The sequence below is a fragment of the Vipera berus genome, assembly GCF_964194415.1.
Source record: "Vipera berus genome assembly, chromosome: 5".
Taxonomy (NCBI): domain Eukaryota; kingdom Metazoa; phylum Chordata; class Lepidosauria; order Squamata; family Viperidae; genus Vipera; species Vipera berus.
The window spans coordinates 98,659,945-98,687,644 of record NC_138207.1 but is presented as its reverse complement, the minus strand read 5'-3'; the positions used below and the strand labels follow the sequence as shown (position 1 = coordinate 98,687,644).

The following is a 27,700-nucleotide window of genomic DNA, read 5'->3' as shown; positions in this document are numbered from 1 at the left end:
ATTATTATTATTATTATTATTATTATTATTATTATTATTATTATTATTATTATTATTATTATTACCTTTTAACACTGTCCATGTTGAGGGAAATCATTATCTGTTGTAGAAAACTGTTCCATAAATTGGATGTGATTTGTAGAAGCATTTCCTGTTAATCCTTCCTGGACTGACCATTCAATTTCCTTTCATGATCTGAAGTCCAAGTGTTAGTTGAGAAGGAATACTGCATCCAGTTTTGGTCACCACGATGTAAAAAAGATGTTGAGACTCTAGAAAGAGTACAGACAAGAGCAACAAAGATGATTGGGGGACTGGAGGCTAAAACATATAAGGAATGGTTGCTACAATTGGGTATGTCTAGTTCAATGAAGAGAAGGATGAGGGGGGACATGATAGCAGTCTTCCAATATCTCAGGAACTGCCCCAAAGAAGAGGGGGTCAAGCTATTCTCCAAAGCGCCTGAAGGCAGGACAAGAAGCAACAGATGGAAACTAGTCAAGGAGAGAAGCAACCTAGAACTGAGGAGAAACTTCCTGACAGTTAGAACAATTCACCAGTGGAACAACCTTTCCTCCAGAAGTGGTGAATGCTCCAACACTGGAGGTTTTTAAGAAGAGACTGGACAGCCATTTGCCTGAAATGGTATAGGGTTTCCTGCCTGAGCAGGGGGTTGGACTAGATGACCTCCAAGGTCCCTTCCAACTTTATTATTATTATTATTATTATTATTATTATTATTATTATTATTATTATTATTATTATTATTATTATTATTATTATTATTATTATTATTGAGAACATTTCTCTTCCAACAATTGGGACAATTCAATTTTGTGATCCCCTTTTGTCCATCTTTCTCAGTTTTGATTCCGTTTGAATTCAGCTCAATTCCAATTTCAAATTTTCACAAAGCTTCAAGCCTTTTAATCTTCCCTTTTAGGTAAAGTAGTTCTGCCATCGGAGTTGCCTTTTTCTCCACCTTTTATATCGGCTTCTAATTATAAGGCTGGTTTCATTTCAGTTCCCTTCATAATGGTCTAGGTCAGAGGTAGGCAACCTCGGCTCTTTTATGACTCGTGGACTTCATCTCCCAGAATTCCTGAGCCAGCACAGCTGGCTTAGGAATTCTGGGAGTTGAACTCCACGAGTCAAAAAAGAGCCGAGGTTGCCTACCCCTGGTCTAGGCTTAAAATCCACACCAAAAGTGGCTGTCTTATAAAGTTATACCTCTCATTGTTCTCATCGTTTCTACATGTAGTCCTCAACTTCCAACCATTCATTTAGTGAGCATTTGACATTCCAATGGCACGGGAAAAAGTGATTTATCACCATTTTTTACACTTGCGACTGTTGCAGCATCTGTATGCTCAGCTGGGTCTCAGTCAGAAGAGGACCGTAACTCACTAAAGCTCCACATACAAAAATGAAAATTGTGTCATCGTGCTGAGTCTAAGCAGACATTCAGGGTTTCAAACCAAGGTGTCGTGCAGTAGCACATCATGTTCAAATCAATGTGGTAGCACAAGTCAAGGTAGCGTGACCCATAACGTTTTCTGAAACAGCATGGTGTTAAAAAAAATAAATCACAATATTCTTCTTCCCAGTTAGTATGCAGGCTTTGTCGTTAGCAGATATGCTCCAGGGCATAGTTCGTATTTTAAGCCATTGCCTACTGTAATGCATCCTCAATAAGTGTGTTTTGAAATTAGATGCATAAGGGGAGAGGGTGTGTGTCGGAAGAATTTGCATTGATACACACCAAATACCCAGGATCAAAACATTAGAGTAAATTCTTTGAGATAGAGAAAAAGGACCATTGTTTCTTTGGGTAGGAGAAAACTTGAAAGAAAGAGTAATTACAACCTGCCACTCATCCCTGCCCCCCCCTCCAAAAAAAGACAAAAGAAGATGAAAAATGTGTATACTTAATAATAATAATAATAATAATAATAATAATAATAATAATAATAATAATAATAATAATAATTTGGAAGGGACCTTGGAGGTCATCTAGTCCAACACCCTGCTCAGGCAGGAAACCCTATACCATTTCAGACAAATGGCTGGCCAGTCTCTTCTTAAAAACCTCCAGTGTTGTAGCATTCACCACTTCTGGAGGCAGGTTGTTCTACTGGTTAGTTGTTCTAACACTTGTTTCAAGTGGCAAGCAAGCTTTATCTGTCTATTTAGCTGTCTGTCTGTCTGTCTGTCTGTCTGTCTGTCTGTCTGTCTGTCTGTCTGTCTGTCTGTCTGTCTATCTATCTATCTATCTATCTATCTATCTATCTATCTATCTATCTATCTATCCATTTATCCACCTACCAATCTCAACCTCTCTGTCTATATAATAATCATCTATCTATCTATCTATCTATCTATCTATCTATCTATCTATCTATCTATCTATCTATCTACCTACCTACCTACCTACCTACCTACCTATTTATCTCTCTGTGTGTCTGTCTGTCTATCATCTTCCATCTATCCATCCATCATCTATCTCTGTCTGTCTGTCTGTCTGTCTGTCTGTCTGTCTGTCTGTCTATCTATCTATCTATCTATCTATCTATCTATCTATCTATCTCATCATCATCTATTTCCATTTTCGTTTTTAAGACCATTTTATTGTGACTAGGATTTAATTCTGTTATATTTTAATTGTTGCTGACCAACATCCATTCTCATTTTTATATATTGACTCAAGTAATCCTAGACTCAATTAAGTATTTCATGGATAGAATGTCAGTAGTGTAGGCTTAAAATATTTTTACTGATTAATTTCTCACTTTATTTCAATTGATTAGGGTCTATTCATGTATTCACTGCAGTGTTATATGTGTTTTGCCAATGTTTCACAACATTCTAGATATTAGGTGGTTTTTACTGTTATTTTCCAGGTTTATGCTTTTATTTTCTTCCAGTATCACAGCTTCTGGGGCTATGTTCTGCTATGCTTCCCAGAAGTTGACAGTTTAATTTGTAGCCCAGCAACCATAATAAATATTATATATTTAGTGTATCTGTTCTGCTTCAGAAAGAAAGGTGGTGCTTGTTTTGTTTGAAGGAATAACAGCATCCCTGTATAGTCAAAACTGGAAGAAATGTGTAGCTTTCCTGCCTGAGGCTACGAGTTTGCCAAGATGTACCTTCTCCATGTTTGATCCTTGCTACAGTAAATGGCTTTCTTTAATAGGAACTCCCAGTGTTTCAGAAAGTATGAGTAAAGTTTAATTCCTTTTATATTGTTTTGTTTGTATCCCAAATTCATGAGCACCTTTCCCCACACACACACTAAATTACATGTTTCCTTTGTGACACTATGAATGAAAGTGGAGGAATGGTATCTGAAGATACCTAAACATCAGAAATCCTTGTTTGCCAGCAAACCATAGTTAACTACTTTTATCAAGAAAAATGTGAAGCTGTTGAGTGCAACACACCTGCTGATGAACCCAGGAAACCTCACCTTCTCACAAAGTAAGCGAATCCTGATAGTTTTTCAGCAGTAGCTTTAGTCCATCAAAATGTGTAGCCAACACTTTGTGTATATCTAACTCACAGCTCTGCTACTAATGGCCTCCCTTATTATCTGGTGTTAGGAAGTTTAATGGATTTTAAAGAAACCTGCAATTCAGCTTTGCTGGATTAATGCTTGGTGCTACAACACATCTTGGCAAGGTCTTTGTGCAAAGATGTATTTTGGGTTGCGGTAACATTGATAATAATTCATTTGGTATTCCTGTGCTGTTATTTACCACATTGGGTCTTGAAAGTGAAATAAGAAATAGAAAAAGTTTCGTTCTTGATGGCATGGATTTTCATCCCGTTTGAGCTACAGATTGTTGTTGTTAGTTACGAAGTCGTATCTGACCTATCACGACCCCATGGACAACGTTCCTCCAGGCCTTCATGTCCTCTACCATCTTCTGGAGTCCATTTAAGCTCACGCCTACTGCTTCAGTGACTCCATCCAGCCACCTCATTCTCTGTCGTCCCCTTCTTCTATTGCCTTCAATCTTTCCCAGCATTAGGCTCTTCTCCAGTGAGTCCTTCCTTCTCATTAGGTGGCCAAAGGATTTGAGTTTAAGAGTTATGGATAGAAGAGAATATTTGCAGATCTGGGTTGAACTCTGGGGTCCCTTGGTGCTTTTTGTGCTTGGCTGTTTTATTGCAGACGTTTCATTACCCAACTAGGTAACTGTCAGGGCAAGCCAGTGGTATATAAAATGATGCAGGGAGAGCCACAAAAATAAAGGTAGCTTCTCAGGGTCCCCATCTGTCTGTAAATGTGTTTAAGGAATATCTTAGCCAATTTCTGGGCCGATGGGAGAGCAGAGTAGGCGACGAAATGAGCCTGGTTCGAAAAAAAAGATCACTCCCAGTCCGTATCAGTGTATTTCCCCTGCTTTCAGGTAACTCAGCAATAAAATCCATAGCGATCTCTTCCCATGGCTGGGAAAGTGAACATTGGGAGCTCATGCAATTTGTGGTAGCTGTCAGGGCCCACTTCAAAACCTCATCCCAAGAAAGCAGAACTCGTGGAAGAAGTTTCTTCCAAAAGGAACTTTTATTAGGAGAAGCTGATAGCAGGCATAAATAGACAGGATCTGAGGATTTCCCACTCAGATCAATAGGCTAAAAGTGTCCCAAACAAACCCTATCCCATAGTTCATCCGGCCAGTTCAAACAGGCCAATCCCCAGGTGTTACGTCCGCTGTGGGAAAGAAGAGATAACGCCAGGCTGTCTCCGGGCTGCAGCGATGTTTTGTCAGCTCGTCGCACCTTCCCTTGCGAACGCAGAGATAAACCAGTTGCCGGAGGCGCATTTCTTTCTTCTGCCCCCCCCCATTCTAGCTGACATCAAGGGGAGAGAAAGTTCACAGAGGAAGCATGCAGAAACAGCAAAGTGTTATAGTGTAGCGATAGAGGAAACCAAGGCAATAACCCACAATGCTTCCCCCCCTCCCTCCAGGAGCATGACAAGAATGAAAAGAGAAAAGAGTTTGAGTTAAAGAAAGAGAAGAGGCACCCTAGAATGTGGGCTCTGACAGTAGCTCCCCATCGAATGTAGCTTTATGAGGAGGAACAGCCAGGTGTTCTAGTAGATTGTGCGTTCGCCCATGCTGCTGCATCAGGTTGCGTTGGAAAACTCTCGCCCGCTCTCCACTGGGTAAGGCCTTGGTCACGCTCGTCATCCCATTCACTGGTCAGTAAGGGATGGGTGGCATGCTCCTTGCCTCCCACATCCGGCCCTTCAAATATCCTGCTGCTAGCTGGGATTGAACTGTCAACCTTCCGAATGGAAGGCCAATAGCTTCACCGCCGGGCCACCATGCCACTCACAGCAGATTTGTTTTTTCCTTTGCGCGCCCTAGGCGAGACAGTTAGTCAGTGTTCATGGGAGTGATTTTGGTGGTCCCTTCATTGGGCTGCTGTTTACGGTTAGCTTCTTTGGCAATTCTTTGATGGGGGTATTGTTTGCTTTTTTGATTGTTGGTCTAGTGTTAATCTTGGTGTTAATCCCTGTGTCAGCTCCCCTCAAATCCTCATTCTCGGGGCTCTGCCATTCAGTTGGGAGGGGAGATTATTGTGGGCTTTGGAATGTAGAATAGAATAGAACTGGAAGGGACCTTGGAGGTCTTCTAGTCCAGCCCCCTGCTCAAGCAGGAGACCCTATACCATCTCAGACAGGTGATTGTCTAGTCTCCTTTACTTGGTGTTTCGTGTTTCCTTTATTTTGTTCTTTTCACCTTTGATATATCTCTTTGAGTGTCAAAGGGGGGAGAAATATGCCTGGGGCCATCTGCCTTATCTCCACTCCACTGGGAAGAGGATGCAATGCCTAAGAACCATGCCTTATCACTCCGGTTCTCATAACTTCACACCTGTGGATTGACTGGAAATGAACTGGATAGTTGGGCATTGGGGAGGGTTTTAAACAAGGGATTTTACTGTAATGTTTTGCATGGGAATTATGCAGATTTTTGCCTTGCCTTTCTACTTTCACTACCTATCAATGAAAGTTCCTGTCGAAACAATTGCTCTTGTTCCCATAACAATGTGGATTGGATGGAAAACAAATGGACAGTTGGGCACTTGGGAGAGCTTATAAAAGGGGTTTTCAATGTACCATTTCGCATGGGAATTATTCAGACCTTGCCTTGCCTTTCTGCTTTCACTACCTCTCAATGAAAGTTCCTGTTGAAGCAGTGCCAGTTTCAAGAGTTCTGCTTTCTTGGGAGTGCTAGTTGAGGCAGGACCTTACACCCTGTTTATGTGGGTGTCCTTTGCTAGTGAGAGATGTTTTGGTCTTTTTCATTTTTGGATTTTTGATTATCTTTTTGGATTTTTGATAATCTCCTTGATTATCTCTTTGTGTGCCCATTGATGGCCATTTTGTTTGAGCTGAGATATGATCTATTTCTTTTGGTCTGTCTACTTACTCTGGATTCAGCGCTCTCCACTTAATTTTTATAGTCCCACAACTGAGTGGTTCTCGAATGTTTGGGACAATCACTTTCCCTGTCTTATATTCTGTTTCTGCATTTATGTGTCTAATTTTCAGAATATATGTATTCTCTTTCAAGCTAATATCCATTTTAATACCTTTAAGTTACTGAGAAATACATTAAAGATTGGACCGAATGTTCTGAACAAATTTAGTGCTTGGAAGTTTTATTTGAATTAATGTCCTGCATTATTTTCCAAATATTTGAATAATTGTGCAATGCTTCTTATTTCATGTAGCTCTTACCCATCCATCATAAACAGTATTTTTATTATTCGTATTCTTATTTTGAGATAAAAGTCGGATAAATTTATTGAAAATATGCCCCTGTTGTGCAGACTTTAATAAAATGATGCTTTTATGCAGTCATGCAGGAAAGCGCTTTTCCGTCACTGAATGATCCCAGCAGAAGAGGATAATGTAAACTTAAATAAATTTACAGTTATAAATTTAATAAATAATGCCAGAGAAGGGAAACATCAGACAAGAATTCAAGGGCTGTTAAGATACATTTTATCTGAGGTGTTCTTTAGCACAGTAGTTTAGTGCAGGACCACAAGATTAAAAATGCACAAAAGCTTTCAGAATTTGAGAATATAGATGTACAGACTATACTTTTCTGCTGAGGATAATGCCATTGCTTCACTTAGCTGTTCTGTATTTATTTGATTTATTTAAGAAAATGTCTACAGTCACCCAACTCATTCTCAGGGACTCCAGGCTATTTACAAGAATAACAGCCCAATACAGGAACAGTAGAAAAGCAATATACCCCACCCTCCCTGGAGACCACAATGAATGGAATGGAATGGAATGGAATGGAATAGAATAGAATAGAATAGAATAGAATAGAATAGAATAGAATAGAATAGAATAGAATAGAATTACAATACAGAATAGAATAGAATAGAATAGAATAGAATAGAATTACAATACAGAATAGAATAGAATAGAATAGAATAGAATAGAATAGAATAGAATAGAATAGAATAGAATAGAATAGAATAGAATAGAATAGAATAGAATAGAATAGAATAGAATAGAATAGAATTACAATACAGAATAGAATAGAATAGAATAGAATAGAATAGAATAGAATAGAATAGAATAGAATAGAATAGAATAGAATAGAATAGAATAGAATAGAATTACAATACAGAATAGAATAGAATAGAATAGAATAGAATAGAATAGAATAGAATAGAATAGAATAGAATAGAATAGAATAGAATAGAATAGAATAGAATTACAATACAGAATAGAATAGAATAGAATAGAATAGAATAGAATTACAATACAGAATAGAATAGAATAGAATAGAATAGAATAGAATAGAATAGAATAGAATAGAATAGAATAGAATAGAATAGAATAGAATAGAATAGAATAGAATTACAATACAGAATAGAATAGAATAGAATAGAATAGAATAGAATAGAATAGAATAGAATAGAATAGAATAGAATAGAATAGAATAGAATAGAATAGAATAGAATTACAATACAGAATAGAATAGAATAGAATAGAATAGAATAGAATAGAATAGAATAGAATAGAATAGAATAGATTTACAATACAGAATAGAATAGAATAGAATAGAATAGAATAGAATTACAGAATAGAATAGAATTACAGAATAGAATAGAATTATAGAATAGAATAGAATAGAATAGAATAGAATAGAATAGAATAGAATAGAATAGAATAGAATAGAATAGAATAGAATAGAATAGAATAGAATAGAATAGAATCATAATCATAATAGTAAAGTTGGAAGGGACCTTGGAGGTTTTATAGTCCAACCCCCTGCTCAGGCAGGAAACCCTATACCATTCCAGACAAATGGCTGTCCAATCTCTTCTTAAAAACTTCCAATGTTGGAGCATATACAACTTCTGATGGCAAATCGTTCCATTGGTTAATTGTTTTCACTGTCAGGAAATTTCTCCTTAGTTCTAGGTTGCTTCTTTCCTTAATGGTTTCCATCTGTTGTTTCTTGTCTTGTCTTCAAGTGCTTTGGAGAATAGGTTGACCCCCCACTCTTCTTTGTGGCAGCCCCTCAAATATTGGTACACTGCTATTACGTCACTTCTGACTCTTCTTTTCACTAGACTACAGAAACCCAATTCTTGAAACTGTTCTTATATATGTTTTAGCCCTCCAGCCTTCTAATCATCTTTGTTCTTCTTTTCCGCACTCTTTCTTCCATGACATGAAGGCATGAACATGAACAGAACACAGAGTATGTTCCTGAAAGTTCATGGGCTTATTAACTAGCATTCAACTTTGTTCTGCTCAACAGAGGTTCAATGCTAATTTAATGTTCTGAAAAGTAGAATGGTTTTGCTGTCATCCAAATGTGATTTGGATGATCTCAAGCAGTGTTGGAGAGAAACAGTTTGGTATGGTGGCACTAGGCCAGTTGGGTGACTTTTGAGCCAGCTGCTCTCTCTCAGCCCTGGTTGCCAGGAAAACTGCAGAGAGTTATCCAGGTGGTTGCCAGGAGTCAAATGAAGAGAAGAGAAGAGAAGAGAAGAGAAGAGAAGAGAAGAGAAGAGAAGAGAAGAGAAGAGAAGAGAAGAGAAGAGCGTAGAGTAGAGTAGCGTAGAGTAGAGTAGAGGAGAAGAGAAGAGAAGAGAAGAGAAGAGAAGAGAAGAGAAGAGAAGAGAAGAGAAGAGAAAATTATATGTCCATCTATCAATCTACCCATCAATCTACCCATCTACCCACCTATCCATCTACTTATCTATACATTTATCCATCTACCCACCTACCCACCCACCCACCTACCCACCTACCCATCTACCTCCATCCATCTACCCATCTATCCATCACCCACCTACCCACCTACCCATCTACCTATCTATCCATCTACCCATCTACCCCTCTATCCATCACTCACCTACCCACCTACCCACCTACCTATCTATCCATCTACCCATCTATCCATCACCCACCTACCCACCTACCCATCTACCCATCTATCCATCACCCACCTACCCACCTACCCATCTACCTATCTATCCATCTACCCATCTACCCCTCTATCCATCACTCACCTACCCACCTACTCACCTACCTATCTATCCATCTACCCATCTACCCCTCTATCCATCACTCACCTACCCACCTACCCAACTACCCATCTATCCATCACCCACCTACCCACCTACCCATCTACCTCCATCCATCTACCCATCTATCCATCACCCACCTACCCACCTACCCATCTACCTATCTATCCATCTACCCATCTACCCCTCTATCCATCACTCACCTACCCACCTACCCACCTACCTATCTATCCATCTACCCATCTACCCCTCTATCCATCACTCACCTACCCACCTACCCATCTACCCATCTTACCCACCTATTCATTTTCAGTCTAGCAAGAATCCTAATCAACATTGTGAGCGTGTTTCTATTCAGAATGACTCTGCTGATGGTTGGGCTACTTTGAATATATCTGAAAAGCTTTGTCATTTTGTGAAGAAATTAATAGTGAGTGAAAATGCAATAAAATTGAAGTTAGCCAAATCAGTTTCACAGCTGCTGATGACACATCTCACATCATCGTAATGTTCCCCCAACCTGATAAAATGGATTACAATTCCTACTGCATGGGTTTTGTCTTATTTTTTGGGTTAAGAAATGGAAAAGGAATGAGTTTTATCCTCTTTGCCTAGCCATTAAGCTAACTGATAGTACAGTGTCAGTTAGATAAATATGTATACTGTTCTGCTCCTGCTGCAGTCACATATTGTTTTTTTTTAATTTTCTGTGTTTTTCTTTTTATAATTTTTTTGTCCTGGATTTATGTCCTGACAACAATGATTAGAAAATGAAAAGTCATTTGTAGAGATCATGTTTGCCCAATGAACCCACATTTTGGTGTGCCAGCTAAGGCAGACTGAAATTAGATCACAGTGACCTGGGAGGAAATCTGTATTTTCTACTGAAAAACACAACACAATGCAACACAACATCCTATCTGAATGTTCTCCTTTGTGTGGAGGAGAAGCCTTCTTGCTGCAAAGCTTTGGGTCTCAGTGACCTTTTGGTTACCAAACACAATAGATGATCAACACCAAAGTTGGTTGGTTGGTCGTCTTCTCCTTCTCCTTCTCCACCTCCTCTCCCTCCTCCTTCTTCTCTTTCTCTTCTTCTTCTCCTCCTCCTCCTCCTTCTCTTCTTCTCCTCCTCCTCCTACTCCTTATCTTTCCCCTCCTCCTTCTCTCCTTCTCCTCCTTCTCTTATCCTCCTCCTTCTTCTTCTCTTTCTCCTTCTCTTCTCCTCCTCTTCTCTAGTCTGAATAGAACCAACTTCCTAAGGCACCTTCAGTAGCATTGTTTTACCAGCTTTTATGTAAAGGAGAATATGGAAGCCCTTAGAATTGTACAGTCCAACTTTTAAATAAAATATAGGATTATCTACCTTAATGATCAGGAAAAAAAGGTTCTTTCCTTGTGTCTCTGAATTTTACTCTTCATTATTAGCCATCATTGTTGTAGGCAGGGAAAATATACAGCGATATGTTATTACAACAATCAGTAAATATTGCTGGATGAAGTATGCTGTGTCATTTTTTTTCATAGAATACTATGTTTTGCTTGCTTTTTATTTTCACTTCTCCCAAATACATTTTCCCCAAAACCTATTCTTTTTCAGAAGTAAAGACTAGTGTATCTTGGAATTGCTTCCAAGAAATAATTTTGCTGTGGGAAGGAAGAAAACAAAGTTATAAGTCTGCCAGGTCTTGAAGGATGAAACAGCCTATAAAAATGTTAAAGTAAACATCCAAGAACTCAGCTTCTTGAACGTACTTTACTGTTCCCTGCCTTGTAATAAAAACATTGCTTTGGGAGAAAAATCCTGTTTCTACCAGAAGGACAGGGCCTGACTAGCAGAAGGAACTCTGGGTGGTGAAGAAGAATAAAATAAACAATACAATTAAAACAAAAATTCTTTGTAACAAAAAAACATCAGTGAGACCCTGATAAACCTAACAACTAGCAACTTGAATTGCACCTGGGCTCCTACTAGGAGCCAGTGCAATTCACACAACAATGGTGCTATGTGGGTGCACTACAGTGGGTCTGCTACCACTTGTACTGTTGCATTCTGAACCAGAGGCAGCTTCCAAATGCTCTCCAAGGGTAGCCCCATGTAAGGCACATTGCAGTAGACCAACCAAGACATGAGTGAGCTGGGAGCAATGCCTCCTGATCTAGGAAAGGGCACAGTTTTTGCACAAGATGTATTTCTCCTCTTTCAGCAGGAGCCATGAGTCCAGGAGAACCCCCAAGATTGCATGCCAACTCTGATAGCTCCAGACAGAGTGAAAGATGGAGAATCACCAGAAGAAAATCACCAGTAAAGCACTCAGTCCTGTCAAAGTTGAGCTGAAATCAGTTCTTCCCCATCCCAGATCCATATAAGCTCCAGGCACTGAGAAAGCATTTGACAATGTTGGTTGGGTGGTCTGGGTTTGAGATGCACAATTGAATAGATCACAGTACTGATGGTAATCCCAGGCTGATGGATGATCTTACTCAGCAGTTTCATGAAGAGCTGAATAGGATTGGGGAGAGAACCTAGCCTTTTGACCTCCCATAAATAAGGGGCCTAGGGTTGGCCCTCTCCACCTTACCAGTTGGATTCAGGTGGAATGGGAGGAGAACCAGTGAAAAACCATACTTCCCAGTTGATCTCACCAAGGAAAAAAAATTGCATCACTTGGAACCATCCGGTATCTTAGATCTCCTCCTAGATACTCACAATGTCAAATTGCTCAGAACAATCTGGGAGTCTATGTGTTTATAACAACAAGAAGAAAGAAGGTAGAAAAAAAATCTCAAGAAAGCAACATGGAATTAAAAACATGAATGAAAAATACTAGATTAAAAACAAACCAAGTCGGACTTCTCCGTGGAAACACCCAACATTCAGTGTGACTCAACAGAGACTATTTTTTTTGGTTTCTTATCCATTCAATTTCTCTAGCAGCTCATCCCAGACCACTGATTGTTGGTGAACAATCACAGAATTATTCGAAACCAAGTACAAATGCCGTACAAAAATAAAGCTTGGCTTTCCCCTTAAACTTGCAAACCTAGGGTTGCTGTCAGTTGGCTGTAGGGTTCTGTTCGTGCGTGACCCAGACCATAGAATATCTAAGCCCTGGTGTTGTTATTTGCTCTACAAATCCACAGGCAGCCTAGGAGTAAAACTAATTCAGCAGATTGTCCTTCACCATGTGCCTCAAATCAATTGATAATTATTTCTTATCCGGTCCTTTCTGTGTTCTCTGACATTGAACCTTGTAGAAACGTGCTTAACGAGATGGCAATCTTACTTGCTGGATTGCATAAAGGTAGATGGCTTATTAGAATAGTCCTTTGTGTCCATTCAAAGTGGAGCTGCGGCAGATAAAGCCTGCCTGTTCATTTTCTAGATGGAGAGCTCTTCGCCAATTAAAACCTTTGCCAGATGGAACTGTGGTCTGATGAACCTCCCACCATATGGAGAAGCTTACCAAATCTGTAGCGCTGCCTTCATTCCTTCATGCTCCCAGCACACAGATGTTTCTTCTCTGTGGTTATAAGAAGAAAACCTTGCACAAATTAAACCAGGCCACAGCTCATGCTAGCCTGACATAGTTGGAAGTCTCTTTGCCTACAGAATAGAGGTTGGTTGGTAGAAGATTTTGCAATTTGTTCTCTTTGTACTTCTTTAAATATTAGTACTTTCAATGGGTTGTTGTTGTTGTTGTTAGTTGCGAAGTCGTGTCCGACCCATCGCGACCCTATGGACAATGTTCCTCCAGGCCTTCCTGTCCTCTACCATCTTCTGGAGTCCATCTAGGCTCATGCCTACTGCTTCAGTGACTCCATCCAATGGGTAGGAGTGGGTTTATTCCATAAGTCTATTCCATAGGTTTATTCCACAAAAGCTAACCAAGCAGAGAAGCAACCTAGAACTAAGAAGAAAATTTCCTGACAGTGAGAACAATCAACCAGTGACTTGCCTTCAGAAGTTGTGGAGTTTTTAGAAAAAGAAATTGGATAACCATTTGTCTGAAATGATGTAGGGGATTGAGCAGGGGATTGGACTAGAAGACCTTCAAGGTCCCTTCCAATGATGATGATGGTGGTCATCACCATCACCATCATCACCATCACCATGGCGATGATGAGAATAATAAATATGTGGGTGCTGCTGAATGTGTTCAACTGTCATGTAAGCCAAACCCAACCCAACTCCTCTATGTTGTAGTGCAGGGTGTGAAACCAGAGATAAAGCTTGGAAAAGGGTGAAGGAACAGAAAAGGTTGGTTTAGCCCAGGGGTAGGCAACCTTGGCTCTTTTATGACTCATGGACTTCAACTCCTACAATTCCTGAGCCAGCATGGCTCAGCTTGGAAACCTCTCCCTTTCCCCTCAGCCTGGCTGGCTCAGGAATTCTGGGAGTTGAAGTCCATGAGTCATAAAAGAGCCAATGGCTTAGCCATAAAAGGAGATGGGTGGGTGATCTGTCAGAGCAAACCTGGAGGAACTAAAAGAGCTTTAGATAGTTTTGTCAGGTGGCAAACTAAGACTTACTGATGAGGAATTGGGACAGAGGAGGAACGGCCATTCCTGTCTCACATTGCTATTCCTCCAACTATGGGTAACAAAGGAAGGAGTGCTTGATATGCAAAGGAATTCAGATGTGTTTGCGCTGAGATTTTTTGTGGGATTTACGTCTCATCTGTGCAGAAGCTAGATTGGGTAGAAGGGTGTTGAAGTGGGAGGGACCCTAAAAACAGGAGTGGAAAGTCACTTCAGACATGGACTTTAGTCTGTATAAAGTTAACAGAGTTAACAATTAACTGCTTAACAGAGATGGAAGGGACCTTGGAAGTCCTCTAGTCCAGGGGTAGGCAATCTTGGCTCTTTTATGACTCATGGACTTCAACTCCCAGAATTCCTGAGCCAGCTGGCTCAGGAATTCTGGGAGTTGAAGTCCATGAGTCATAAAAGAGCCAAGGTTGCCTACCCCTGCTCTAGTCCAAATCCCCCTGCTCAAGCAGGAGACCCTATACCATTTCAGACAAATGACTTTGAAGCTTCTTCTTAAAAGCATCCAGTGATGGGACACCCACAATTTCTGAAGAAAGCCATTCCACTGGTTAATTGTTCTCACTGTTAGGAAATTTCTCCTTAGTTCTAGGTTGCTTTTCTCCTTGATTAGTTTCCATCCATTGTTTCTTGTCCTGACTTCAGGTGCTTTGGGAAAAAGAAGGCTGAACCCTTCATCTTTGAGGTAGCCCCTGAAATATTGGAATACTGTTATCACGTCTCTCCTAGTCCTTCTGTTCCCTGGACTAGACATACCCAATTCCTGCAAGCGTTCTTCATTCCTTTTAGCCCCCAAACTCCTGATCATCCTAGTTGCTCTTCTCTGCACTCTTTCCAGAGTCTCAACACCTTTTTTAAAATATTTTTTTTAATATCGTGGTGACCAAAACTGGATGGGTTATTCCAAGTGCGGTCTTACTAAGGTCTTACTAAATTGAGAAATCACAAATTCCAACGATAGATTGCTAATGCATGAAGATGCTTTGACAGGCAAGATCGAGATAAGCAGAATTAGAGGGGGGGGCGGGAAATGAGAAGAATTTGGTGAGCATCCCCGTTGTAATATGAGAAGAGCGCAGGGACTGACCTCACAGAGTTCACAGGAATTTTAAGCAAATATTGTTATGAGGCGTGGGATAATATTTCAAAGCAAGAGGGCAATCCACTTAAATCTCCATAAATGTTACAAAATGAATTAACATGGTATTTGCATTTCTATGCACGAGGCCTAAAGAGCTGAGCAGTATGTAATTTCAGTTGGAGATTTGACTACAGCTTGAATCCTCATTAGAAGATGTGCTCCTGAACACGTTTTCCGTTGGTTATAAACTACATGGCAGTTGGAAATAAGTCAATAAATAAACTTCTCTGAAGACACTGAAAAAAATCCCTTCTGCAACTTCAGAACGTCTTTGCTCAAACATTTTCTAGGCTGCCTACTTTTTTGTCTCTTTATGGGCAAAGTCCTTCGGGAAAGGGCGGTATATAAATCTAATAATAAAAAATAAATTGGAACAGAGCTGGTAATGAAATAATGTCAGGATCTTCCTGGTTTAGAATGGATTGAATACTTCCCACCCGCCCCTTAATCATTCCTGACATAAGGGCAGAAAATAAGAATATAGGAAACAGTGATTCTCAAGTCAAGAAGAGTCATTAAACAGACATTGAAGAGATGAGTTTCAGTTTAAAGGTCAGGAAGAGAACATTTATCATCCACCAAGATGAAAAGGCAGATGGAGAATGCCTAGATAGAATTTAACCATGGAGCAATATTTTTTTAATTACTGTTTATATCGGGCATAATATTTAATTGTTTTTTTAACTTTTGTACTTCATTTTTAATATTTATTGCCCTGTACACCGCCCTGAGTCCTTCGGGAGAAGGGCGGTATAAAAATTAAATAAATATAAATATATAAATATATAAATAGAACGTGGTTTCTACTGTCTACCTACTATAGGCAGATCGTCCCCAAGGTGCTTTTTCAAGAGGCAACGGGGTTTTTCTTTGTTTTTCCTTGAAGATGTTTCGCTTTTCATCCGAGAAGCTTCCTCTGTTCTGACTGGATGCTGGAGAATGGAAGGATTTACATCCCTTGCAGTCATCTGGTCGTTAGCGCTCTTTCTGAGAGTCATTGAGGCCAATTGGAGGTTTATCTGTGCCCTCAGGTTCAGCTTAATAGTGCAAATGGGTGTGGAGCTTTCTCAGAACTGCTGAAAAGCTTTTCCGAGAAGGTTTCACACCCATTTGCACTATTAAGCTGACTCTGAGGGCACAGATAAACCTCCAAGTGGCCTCAGCGACTGTCAGAAAGAGCACTAACGGCCAGATGACTGCAAGGGATGTAAATCCTTCCATTTGATGATAACTTTATTGTCACTTTGAATGTACACCAATCGGCATACATCAAAATGAAATTTTGTTGCATACAGCTCTCAAAGGGTCACCACCTCCGATATATACTCCTTGTTCGGGGCCCGCTCAAATTTCACATTGTCCATTTTAGTCTCTAGGGAGTGAATGATGGCAAACAGGACAGATGGAAATGGGGCTCCATGTGGATTAGCCCTCAGGTTAGCTTGTATTCTGACAACCTTTTTCTGATGCTGACTCTTCCACCCTTTCCTTGCTTCTTTTCGCCCCTGGAGCACGCTGCTGCCGCCGCCACCAACTCCTCCAAAAGCCTCTCTCTCTTCCTCTGGGACTGCCGGCAGCCTCATCCAGTTCCTTCACTCCATAAGCTCCAGGTCCTCTCCTCCTCTGCCTCCTCTGGAAACAGCCCTGATTTGCAGTAGAATCCATCACTGGGCCAGCAATCAGATCTTGCTGCTGGTAGAACAAATTCAAACAGCGCCAACAACTTTTAACGGTCTCACCAACAGTTCCAAAACAACTGGAAACTCGCCATGCCAGCAAAGATTGTCGGTTGTATGTCGTATGTTACCTTAGTTCCCCACCATCCAATCAGAACTGACAAAGCTTTTTGAATGAGAAGCAAAATGTCTTCAAGGAAAAACAAAGAAAGTCCAGTGGTCTCTGGAAAAAGCACCTTTGGAAGAAACCATGACTTGGATGACTGAGAACCACCATAGATATCATAGGCAGGTCTCCTGCATCTCTATGGTTCTCTAGCTTGTCTGCAGTAAAGCAATTTATGCAGCTGTACCATGTCTTTGAAGCTTCTGCCGTAAGCATGTTTGTGAAGCTCTAAGATTCAATAACACTAAATACTTAAATTCTCCCACAGATTTAAGGGGAGAATAATTCCGTTATTCTAACTGAAATAAAAACAGTAACAATAACAGCAAAGTGGTGGTGGTAATGGTGATCTGGGTGATACCGAAAAAATGGGCAGACAGGCTTAAAATAATTGTGTAGGCTTATCTATTGTGTCGATATCAAACTGTCCCACAAGGTTGATGCAATCTGTTAGGTTTGTCAGATATGATAAAACGAACCATGAACAAATGGCCCAAGGGGGCTGCTTTTGTTATTTAGAAATTCCCTTCTACAGAGCAGATGACATTTTTGCTCCCTGAGATGCATTTTACATGCAAACAAAGAAATAAAGAGAGAAAAGGAAAGATATTCAGCATTTGCCTCTCTACGAACGGAGAAAAAAACAGATTTCTTTGCTTTGAGCAGTCGATTTCTGAGCCAGGCTAAAAGGGAGGGATATAACCAATTTTTGTCAACTCACCGCTGACATTTCATGGGAAAAAAGCAGTTATTTCTGCATTTGGACATATGGTGAATCAGCAGCCCTTATAATCTATGCCAAGGGAAAGCTAATTAATGCTGGATTTGGATTACTTATTTCTCTGAGGGGGTTAGTCATGGGAATGCTCACTCAGCAGAAGTGTGAAATCTTTCATTTAGAGTTCTTATTTTTGTCAAGAGTACCACCATGAGGATGGCATTTGGACATATATGACTCAAAACCTAAAACACTCCATTTGGGCTGTATTTATTTATTAGGTCTCTGCAAGGCTTCAGATTTAATCTTTTTTTTAAAAAAAACATTTCAGAGTGCATGGGTGCTCACAACAAGTCTTGATCTTGAAATAGCTGTACTCTGATTCAGGATTAAATGTTCCTCTTCAGGTTATCTTATGCTTCTTACTGACCCACCTGAAGATCTATGCACCATTCATGGTCAGAGCTGAGTGAAGTTTCAATTCAGACGTGTGAAGGCAATTAACTAAATGTCTAAATCAGGGGTGTCAAACTGCCAGCCCGCGGGTGGGATGCATCACACAGAAGCCACGCCCACCCCATTGCCAGCAATGGCAAAACTGTCCCGATACATTGGGCGACGTCACGTGATGTTGCGAGTCTGTCATGTCTGGTCTAAATCAAACGATTGTCTGAACTGGATCATCAAATCAAAGCAGTGAATTGAAAAGGATGCCTCCTAATTCGTTGGATATAAGCAAATGATTTATCTTCATTAAATTGCATCAATAATATAGATTGGAACTAATCTGCCTATGCAGAGAGAGAGAGAGAGAGAGAGAGAGAGAGAGAGAGAGAGAGAGAGAGAGAGAGAGAGAGAGAGAGAGAGAGAGAGAGAGAGAGAGAGAGAGAGAGAGAGAGAGAGAGAGAGAGTAAACTGCTAATTACAAGAAAAATCTCACTGCATTCATTGTGTATTTTAGGGATAGCATTGTGCAATGAAACAATCTGACAAATTGGGGGAAAATAAGAATAGGATAGGGTAGGGTAGGGTAGGGTAGATTAGAAGAGAAGAGAAGAGAAGAGAAGAGAAGAGAAGAGAAGAGAAGAGAAGAGAAGAGAAGAGAAGAGAAGAGAAGAGAAGAGAAGAGAAGAGAAGAGAAGAGAAGAGAAGAGAAGAGAAGAGAAGAGAAGAATTGGAAGGGACCTTGGAGGTCTTCTAGTCCAACCCCCTGCTCAGGCAGGAAACCCTGTACCATTTCAGACAAATGGCTGTTCAATCCCTTCTTAAAAACTTCCAGTTTGGATTGGAGCGTTCACAGCTTCTTCTTCTTCTTCTTCTTCTTCTTCTTCTTCTTCTTCTTCTTCTTCTTCTTCTTCTTCTTCTTCTTCTTCTTCTTCTTCTTCTTCTTCTTCTTCTTCTTCTTCTTCTTCTTCTTCTTCTTCTTCTTCTTCTCTTCTTTCTTCTTCTTCTTTTTTTAAAAAAAGATTTTTAAAAAGAGGCTAGACAGTCACTTGTCTGAGATGGTATAGGTTCTCCTGCTTGATCAGAGGGCTGGACTAGAAGACCTCCAGGGTCCCTTCCATCTCTATTCTGTTCTGTTCTGTTCTGTTTTATAGACATGTTGTTCCACTGGTTAATTGTTTTAACTGTTGGGAAATTTCGACTTAGTTCTAGGCTGCTAGGTTGCATTTTATTCCATTGTTATTATTTTTTAAAATATTGCATTGCACTGGGCATCTTTAAGCAGCAAGGTTGAAACCAGCAGCTGTAGCAGGAATAACAGAATGTCTGTTATGCCCTACCCTGATCTGATTATTAAATATCATTGCTATTTTTTTTGCAGGAGTTATGTTTAGCATGCATTATATTTTTCCCAAAAGTTACCTTCAGACTGTTTAGATATCCATGTCTTGAGCAGAAAATCAACACTGGTAGTGCTCAGTGCTTCTGTCATGTCTGCCATAAATATTGTGTATTGCCAAATGGATGGTTAAACTATAGGCTTAATCCCATCCCTACACCACCTTGAGTATGAGTTTATTTCTTGTATATGTATTTACAGTATGTGTTACTTTTGATTCTCTGGATTTTATATGGAGATGGGAAGTTCCATGCCTTCTGTTTGCTAGCCAACAAATGTCTCTATTTGTCTAGGCCAGGGGTAGGCAACCTTGGCTGTTTTATGACTCGTGGACTTCAACTCCCACGATTCCTGAACCATCACGGCTGAGCTTGGAAACCTCTCCCTTTCCCTTCAGCATGGCTGGCTCAGGAATTCTGGGAGTTGAAGTCCACGAATCATAAAAGAGCTAAGGTTGCCTACCCCTGATCTAGGGCATTTCAGTGTATTAGTTAAGCATTACCTCAGGGATAGGTAACCTTGGCTCTTTTATGACTCGTGGACTTCAACTCCTAGAATTCCTGAGCCAGCATGGCTCAGCTTGGAAACCTCTCCCTTTCCCCTCAGCATGGCTGGCTCAGGAATTCTGGGAGTTGAAGTCCACGAGTCATAAAATAGCCAAGGTTGCCTACCCCTGGTCTAGGCTAGGAGGAGGATTGTAATGTATCGGTAGATTAGTTAATCAAAGTTGCGTCCAGATAAAATTCAAGTTATAGTGGTAGCCATTAGGGTACAGAAGACTTATTTAGATCTGACTGGACTTGGTTTCCTGTGATTTTCACAAAACTATTTTGTTTGGTTGATAGCAGAGATTGTAGGGAGATGACTCCGTCCGTATTATGAAATAGAAAGTGAAAGTAACATAGGGAAAAGAAGGAAACTTAGAATTCCTAATTTTTCAACCCAATCTGAAAATGAATTGAATTGAACTGAATGGAATACTTTACTTGTCCAAGTGTGGTTAGACGCACAAGGAGTTTGTCTCCTCCTGAAATTGTCAGTATGAAATTTCCTGATATAGACCAACTCCAAGAATGCAGTAGTAGATTACTCATGAATTGATAATTCTGAATTCCCCTGCCCTCAACTAGCAGCATTACTAAGTATGGCACTGAATTCTGATTTATATCCCTGCTCGTTCAAAATTGCCTGATGGCACTTTATGAAAGATAACTCTCGGTTCATGTTTACCAAAGAATAGCACTGAGAATTCATTGCTTGTTTTTTATAATCATCTTATCATCTCGGTCTTAGTTTAAATTGTCTGAATATGGTAATGCCATTGATGGCTTTGTTAAGCAATGCCCCTACACCAGACATGTCAAACACAAGGCCCGGGGGCCAGATCCGACCCGCGAAGTGGTTTCATGCAGCCCACAAAGCCATCCTGGAAACAGTGAGGGAATGGCCCACACTGCCTTGGCCCTGGCCCAGAGACCCTCCTTCTGCCAGAGAACCTCAGATCTGTCCCACTCCTGCCCAGGCCCCCATAGGCACCCTTGATGCCAACGATGTAGAGCTGGCCACGCCCACCCAGTAGGCCATATGCACTCTAGCCACGCCCACCCAGTAGGCCACGCCCACCCTGGCCATACCCACCCGGCCCCTTGATGGCAACCACAATGCTGATGCGGCCCTCAATGAAATTGAGTTTGACACCCCTGCCCTACACATTATTTTGTTCTGAGAAACCCTGAGGAATTACAGAAAGTTGTTGTTGTTTTTGTTGTTGTTGTTTTTTTTAAAAAAAACCTCCTATCATTTATACCAGAAGATACGAGATATAGCAGAGAATTTTTCCTGGAATACAGATATCCCATATACATTGCATTTTCCCCCCCGCTATATAAACTTACAAAAGGTTATTTCTAGATGTGTAGAATAACACAGAATAATAGAGTTGGAAGGGACCTTAGAGGTCTTCTAGTCCAACCCCCTGCTCAAGCAGGAGACACTATGCCATTTCAGTCTGTTGTGATTCAGGGTCATCCTGTGGGTTCGGCAGTTGGGTCGGACGACTCAGAGGAGGAGGGGGGTGTTGGAAAGGTTGCTGAGGGGGTTGGAGAGCTTGCTGATGAGAGCCCTCAGCCAGGCCCCTCCCACCTGGTCACGACGCAGACCCAGCTGTGTGAGCCTGACAGCGTGGATGAAGATGACCCACAGCTGGCCCTGCTCAAGGATGCCCGACGCAGGAGGCAGTCAATCAGGAGTAAACAGAGGAAGGCAATGGGGCACCTCGGAAGGAGGCAGAGAGAAGCCACGCCCTGAACTGTATAAAAGGGGGAATGCGTGGGAGGGCTGGTTTGCTGAAGGCAACCGCTTGAATAGCTCCTGTTTCATGGTTCGTGTCTTGTTTGCTTTTGTATCCATAAATTTGGTAGGCTTAGTTCCAGCCTCTTGCCTTCTTGTAAAAGGGGTTGTCCCTGCCTTTTCTGCAGGGCCGGTAGCAGGCTGGTACAGAACACAGTCCAGTTTGTTTTTGAAAGCCTCCAGTGAATGGAGCACCCCCAACTTCTGAAGGCAAGTGGTTCCATTGGCTGATTGTTCTCACTGTTAGGAGAGATGCAGGACTGCTTTTCAAAGGCATCCTTATTAGCCCAAGGACCACTTTAACACTTGCTCCAACTGATTGTATGGATGCCCTTCTATAGACCAAACCCAGCTATCTATCCACCACGCTGAATGAAGCCCTATAGTCTTGGTCAAGTCAGTAAAGCTAAGTGTAGGTCACAGCTATAATTAAAGTAGCTGAATAATAACAAGTGTAGAGACCTACTTGAACGGTGCTCCCGAGAACAACGCATTGGGTTCATCTGAATCTGTTAACGGGATAGAAAATTGGAAAATAGTTGCCCTTGAGTCTTCAGTTAGTTATGAAATGGTGGACACATAACAGAATAACAGAGCAGAAAGAGACCTCGGAGGTCTTTTGTCCAACCTCCTACTGAAGGAGGAAACCTTATCCAATTTCAGACAAGTAGAGATTAGGCGAAACCTGGCTCAAAAAACCGTAACTGCGAGAGGGACTTTGGAGTCCTAGCGGACGATCACTTAAATAGGAGCCAAAAAAAGCTAATACAATCCTTGCCTGTATAAACAGAGGGATAGAATCAAAATCGCGTGAAGTATTAGCACCACTTTTTAAACCCTTAGTAAGTCCACGCCTGGAATACTGTATCCAGTTTTGGTCACCACATTAGAAAAAAGATGTTGAGACTTTGGAAAAACTGCAAAGAAGAGAAGCTAAGATGGTTAAAGGCCCGGAAGACTAAAAGATATGAAGAACGGTTGCAGGATTTGGGTTTGGCTAGTCTAGAGAAAAGAAGGACTAGGGGGGACAGGAGAGCAGTATTCCAGTATTTGAGGGGCTGCCACAAAGAAGAGGGGGGTCAACTGATTTTCCAAAGCACCAGAAGGCAAGAAAATAAACAAGGGATGGAAACTAATCAAGGAGAGAAACAAGGACAATCAACCAGTGGAATGGCTTGCCTTCAGACGTTGGGGGTGCTCCATCACTGGAGGTTTTTAAGAAGAGACCGGACAGCCACTTCTCTGAAATAATATAGGGTCTCCTGCTTGAGTAGGGGGTGGACTAGAAAACTTCCAAGGTCCCTTCCAGCTCTATTCTGATTGATTGGTTGACTGATTGATCGATTGAAATGATTGTCCAATCTCTTCTTAAAAACCGCAAATGTTGGAGTGACACCCAGAGCTCTGGAGGTTGTGGGTGAACGTCATGAACCATTATGAACATTATGTATGTTATGAACAAGATTTCCGTTCCAATGATGTCTTGAAATGAGCTTGTGATTACCGCATGCGTATCTTTGTCATTTCTTCTGTTTTACTTAGGTGCAAAGAAGGCTACCAAGGAGTCCGCTGTGACCAATTTTTGCCGAAAACCGACTCCATCTTATCAGATCCAAGTACGTCTTTTCTTTTCTTTCCCCCACCTCTTCTTCTGTCTTTATTGCTTGCCAGAGGTAATGTTTGCCATGACAATGACATTAGCAGTGGGCTAATGCCTCCTTAAGTAACACCAGCTGCCTGCAATTAGTGCAGGTTCGCGTCCCACCAGGCTCAAGGTTGACTCAGCCTTCCATCCTTCCGAGGTAGGTAAAATGAGGACCCAGATTGTTGGGGGCAATTAAGCTGACTTTGTAATAATGCCGCTTGGGGTGTGTGTGAAAGCCCTAATAAGCAGGCATATACATAGAATGAAGGCTACTGCTAAGCTTGTAAGCCGCCCTGAGTCTTCGGAGAAGGGCGGGATATAAATGGAATTTTTTTTAAAAAAATGTGACCTTTGACTGAATGTCCAAGTTCGATCACATCTCACTCTCAAAGCATTTGGTATAATCAGACAGAGATCATTCTTCTTCCTTTTAATATGCTTCCAGGGCATTCTTCTGAGTCATTGTATACTGAATTGACAGCCAAAGTTAAGTTACATGTGAATACCTATGTGCCTTTAAAAGAAGAGGAAAACTTGATTTATTAAGTCAATGGAGTGTGTCAAAAAACATAAAGCTGATTCAAAAATTCAAATAGGTAAAGGTAAAGGTTCCCCTGCACATGTGTGCTAGTCGTTTCCGACTCTAGGGGCCGGCGCTCATCTTTGTTTCAAAGCCGAAGAGCCAGCACTTGTCCGAGGACGTCTCCATGGTCATGTGGCCGGCATGACTAGACGCCAAAGGCACACAGAACGCTGTTACCTTCCCACCGTAGTGGTCCCTATTTTTCTACTTGCATTTTTACGTGCTTTCGAACTGCTAGGTTGGCAGAAGCTGGGACGAGTAACAGGCGCTCACTCTGTTACGCAGCACTCGGGATTTGACCCGCCAAACTGCCGACCTTCTGATCGACAAGCTCAGCGTCCTAACCCACTGAGCCACCGCATCCCTTAAAATTCAAATAGGTACACAGAAAACAAAATTTCATAATAAAAAAAGATACAACAGGGACATCCTTCTGAATCGTTATATACTGAATTGGTGGCAAAAGTTGAGTCACATGTGAATATTTATGTCCCTTTAGAAGTAGAAAACTTGACTGATTAAATCAATTGACTGTACCAAATATATAAAGCTGATTCCAAAATGCAAACAGGTCCAAAGAGAACAAAATTTCATAATAAATCGTCAACCGTACAGTTAATCCCAATCTGATCTGTTCCCTTAGAGATGGTCATTGAAATTAGGAGCACAGTCTTACTGGTGATATGCAGGTTCATTCCAGTAATTAAGTAAGATTGTTTCTCCTGGGTGCCCCAATATTTATATATATATATATATATTTATATAAAGGGACGCGGTGGCTCAGTGGGTTAGGACGCTGAGCTTGTCGATCAGAAGGTCGGCAGTTTGGCGGGTCGAATCCCGAGTGCCGCGTAACAGAGTGAGCGCCTGTTACTCGTCCCAGCTTCTGCCCACCTAGCAGTTCGAAAGCACGTAAAAATGCAAGTAGAAAAATAGGGACCACTACGGTGGGAAGGTAACAGCGTTCCGTGCGCCTTTGGCATCCAATCATGCCGGCCACATGACCACGGAGACGTCCTCGGACAAACGCTGGCTCTTCGGCTATGAAACGGAGATGAGCACCGGCCCCTAGAGTCGGAAACGACTAGCACACATGTGCGGGGGAACCTTTACCTTATATATATATATATATATATATATATATATATACATACATATATATATATATATATATATATATATATATATATATATATATATATATATATATACATATATATATATACATATATATATATACATATATATATATATACATATATATATATATATATATATATATATATATATATATATATATATATATATATATATGAAAGTAAGAGTCAAAACAAGCAGTTCTTTCTGCAGAGTACAATTTGCAGTTAAAGAAAATCCTCTTTAAAAAGAAAATCAAGTGCCAACGCTTTGAAACATCAAAGCAAGAATCTTGATGCCACTGCTAATTTTTTTTTTTAAAAAATGGATCACTGATTAACCCTAGTTTAGGATTCAGTGACCGTCCCATCAAGTCAGCTATCTAAAATAAAAATAAAAACTAAATTTGCGGTAGTAGAATCTGCGTGGTTGACCATCAAAACTGGACCTGTGACTTCAACTGTGAAGATTCTGCCATTGTTGAATGTTAAAGGTTGTTTCAAATAGTTTATTTGAAAAGCGCCTTTGGGGTGATTGCTTATGATGGAAAGTGAAGATAGCGTTTCAGACCAATGAAATTCAGATTTGATTTGGCCTAATGAAGTGGGTTTGTTGAGATTCTGAATCATCCAGGTTTTCAAAAGGCAACTGGACTTCTTTTATTTTTATTTGAAGACGTTTCGCTTCTGAAGAACAGGACTTATTGGGTAAGAAGTGAAACGTCTTCAAGGAAAAACAAAGAAAGTCTAGTTGCCTTTAAAAAAAGCAACTTTGGGGACCTAACAAAGTGTGTTTGCCTATAGGCTCCTCTGGAATATTTTTTTTTAAATCATTTCAATTATTCATGGATCATAGGCAACTTGTCACATGTCAAAGGAAGCTGAAATATATTATGTTCTCACCATTGTTCCTATTGTAACAATTCCCCAGAAATTCCCCAGAGATTTTGATTGTTTTTCATAATTTCTCTCTCTTACATGCACACATATCTACATCCTTGTCTGTGTGATATGTTTCAAACCAGCATCAATTTATCAATTTATCCTTGCTGTGAGATTGTATGATATGCAAAGGTATTGCTTGGAATATCAGAGCTTTTTCTTTTGCAAGCAACTATTTCATGTCCTTTGTGGTTTATTTTTTAGAATGCCCTTCACTCTGTTTGTGAGAATTATTGGGACAACCATGACAAAGAACACCTAGTTATTTTATTACATTGTTATTCCGGATGTTGCTTTTTAATTTGGCACGGTTTTCATCTAGTCTTACATTATTAACTGTTGACAAATGAGTCAACACAGGAGTCTGTTTTTCCATCGTTTTTAGAATGAACATATGTCTGACTGTACACATAATTTACATACATAGAACCATGTAGAACCATGTAAGAAAGAAAGTGGCAACCTTGATGAAGAAGCAACATTAGACTTATCCAGTTCTAGTGTCAACATGCATATGATGATCCAAGAGTTCAAAATATCAAAATTTCACTTGCTTGCTCTCAAGTTTTAGAAGATTCCTTTTGGTAGGTAACTTGTACTGGAGCCCACACCTTCAGATTTAATTCATGGCATGGGTCCATTCTTGCCAACAGAGGAGGCATGCTGTGGGTCCTGTCAGCCCAAGTATTCCAGCTGGCGAAGTCCAGGAGAAGGCCTTTATCTGCCCTCTGGAACATCTTGCCCTCCCCCATGCCAGGTTGGCCCCAACCATCCTATCTTTTCATAAGGGCCTAAAGATGTGGCAGTGCCAGTCGGCTCAGTCCCCAGTTGGGGATCAGTGCAATGTAGATGGTTCATTGAGTAATAACAGGCCACACCTCACACCCCACCATTTCGCCCCCACCTGTTTTGGGTTTTAATGTGTGTTTTTATCACTGCCCATTGCTCTTTTTGCAAGGATTATTGGGACAACAATGATAAAGAACACCTGGCTATTTTATAGTGTTAAGAGCCATAGCGGCCCACAGTTCGACAGTTTGAGTCTCACCAGCTGAAGGTTGACCCAGCCTTCCATCCTTCCGAGGCTGGTAAAATAAGGACATAGATTTTGGGGGGCAAATAAGCAGACTCTGTGTCAGGACCCACCCCAATCCACATCTTAGGAAAATAAAGAACTCTTGGAGTCAGGTCTTGTCCAAAATGAGTTTTTACTAAGACATGATCGGTTGTGGAAATACAAGACAGGATCTGGCATTGTGTTACACTTTGATACTTTATAAAGAGTTCCCGGTTCAACCCTCTCCCCTCAAGCCCATTTGGTCAGACCCACATCAATTAAATTTAGGTGTCAAACCCTTTCGTGGGAAA

General features: G+C 40.7%; 1 protein-coding gene and 1 long non-coding RNA gene across 2 annotated transcripts in view; one reads left to right on the top strand and one right to left on the bottom strand.

Annotated features, from left to right (window-relative positions):
- NRG3 (neuregulin 3) overlaps positions 1-27,700 on the top strand; it is a gene marked incomplete at its 5' end in the record, with an annotated part of 601,033 nt that overhangs the window by 440,521 nt on the left and 132,812 nt on the right. Inside the window, one exon of the mRNA XM_081329735.1 lies at positions 23,569-23,642. Within this exon, the coding sequence (XP_081185861.1) occupies positions 23,569-23,642 (74 nt within the window). The remainder of the gene's footprint in view (positions 1-23,568; positions 23,643-27,700) is intronic.
- LOC308669198 overlaps positions 1-27,700 on the bottom strand; it is a 119,577-nt gene that overhangs the window by 6,741 nt on the left and 85,136 nt on the right. The gene's annotated exons all lie outside the window — the stretch shown is intronic.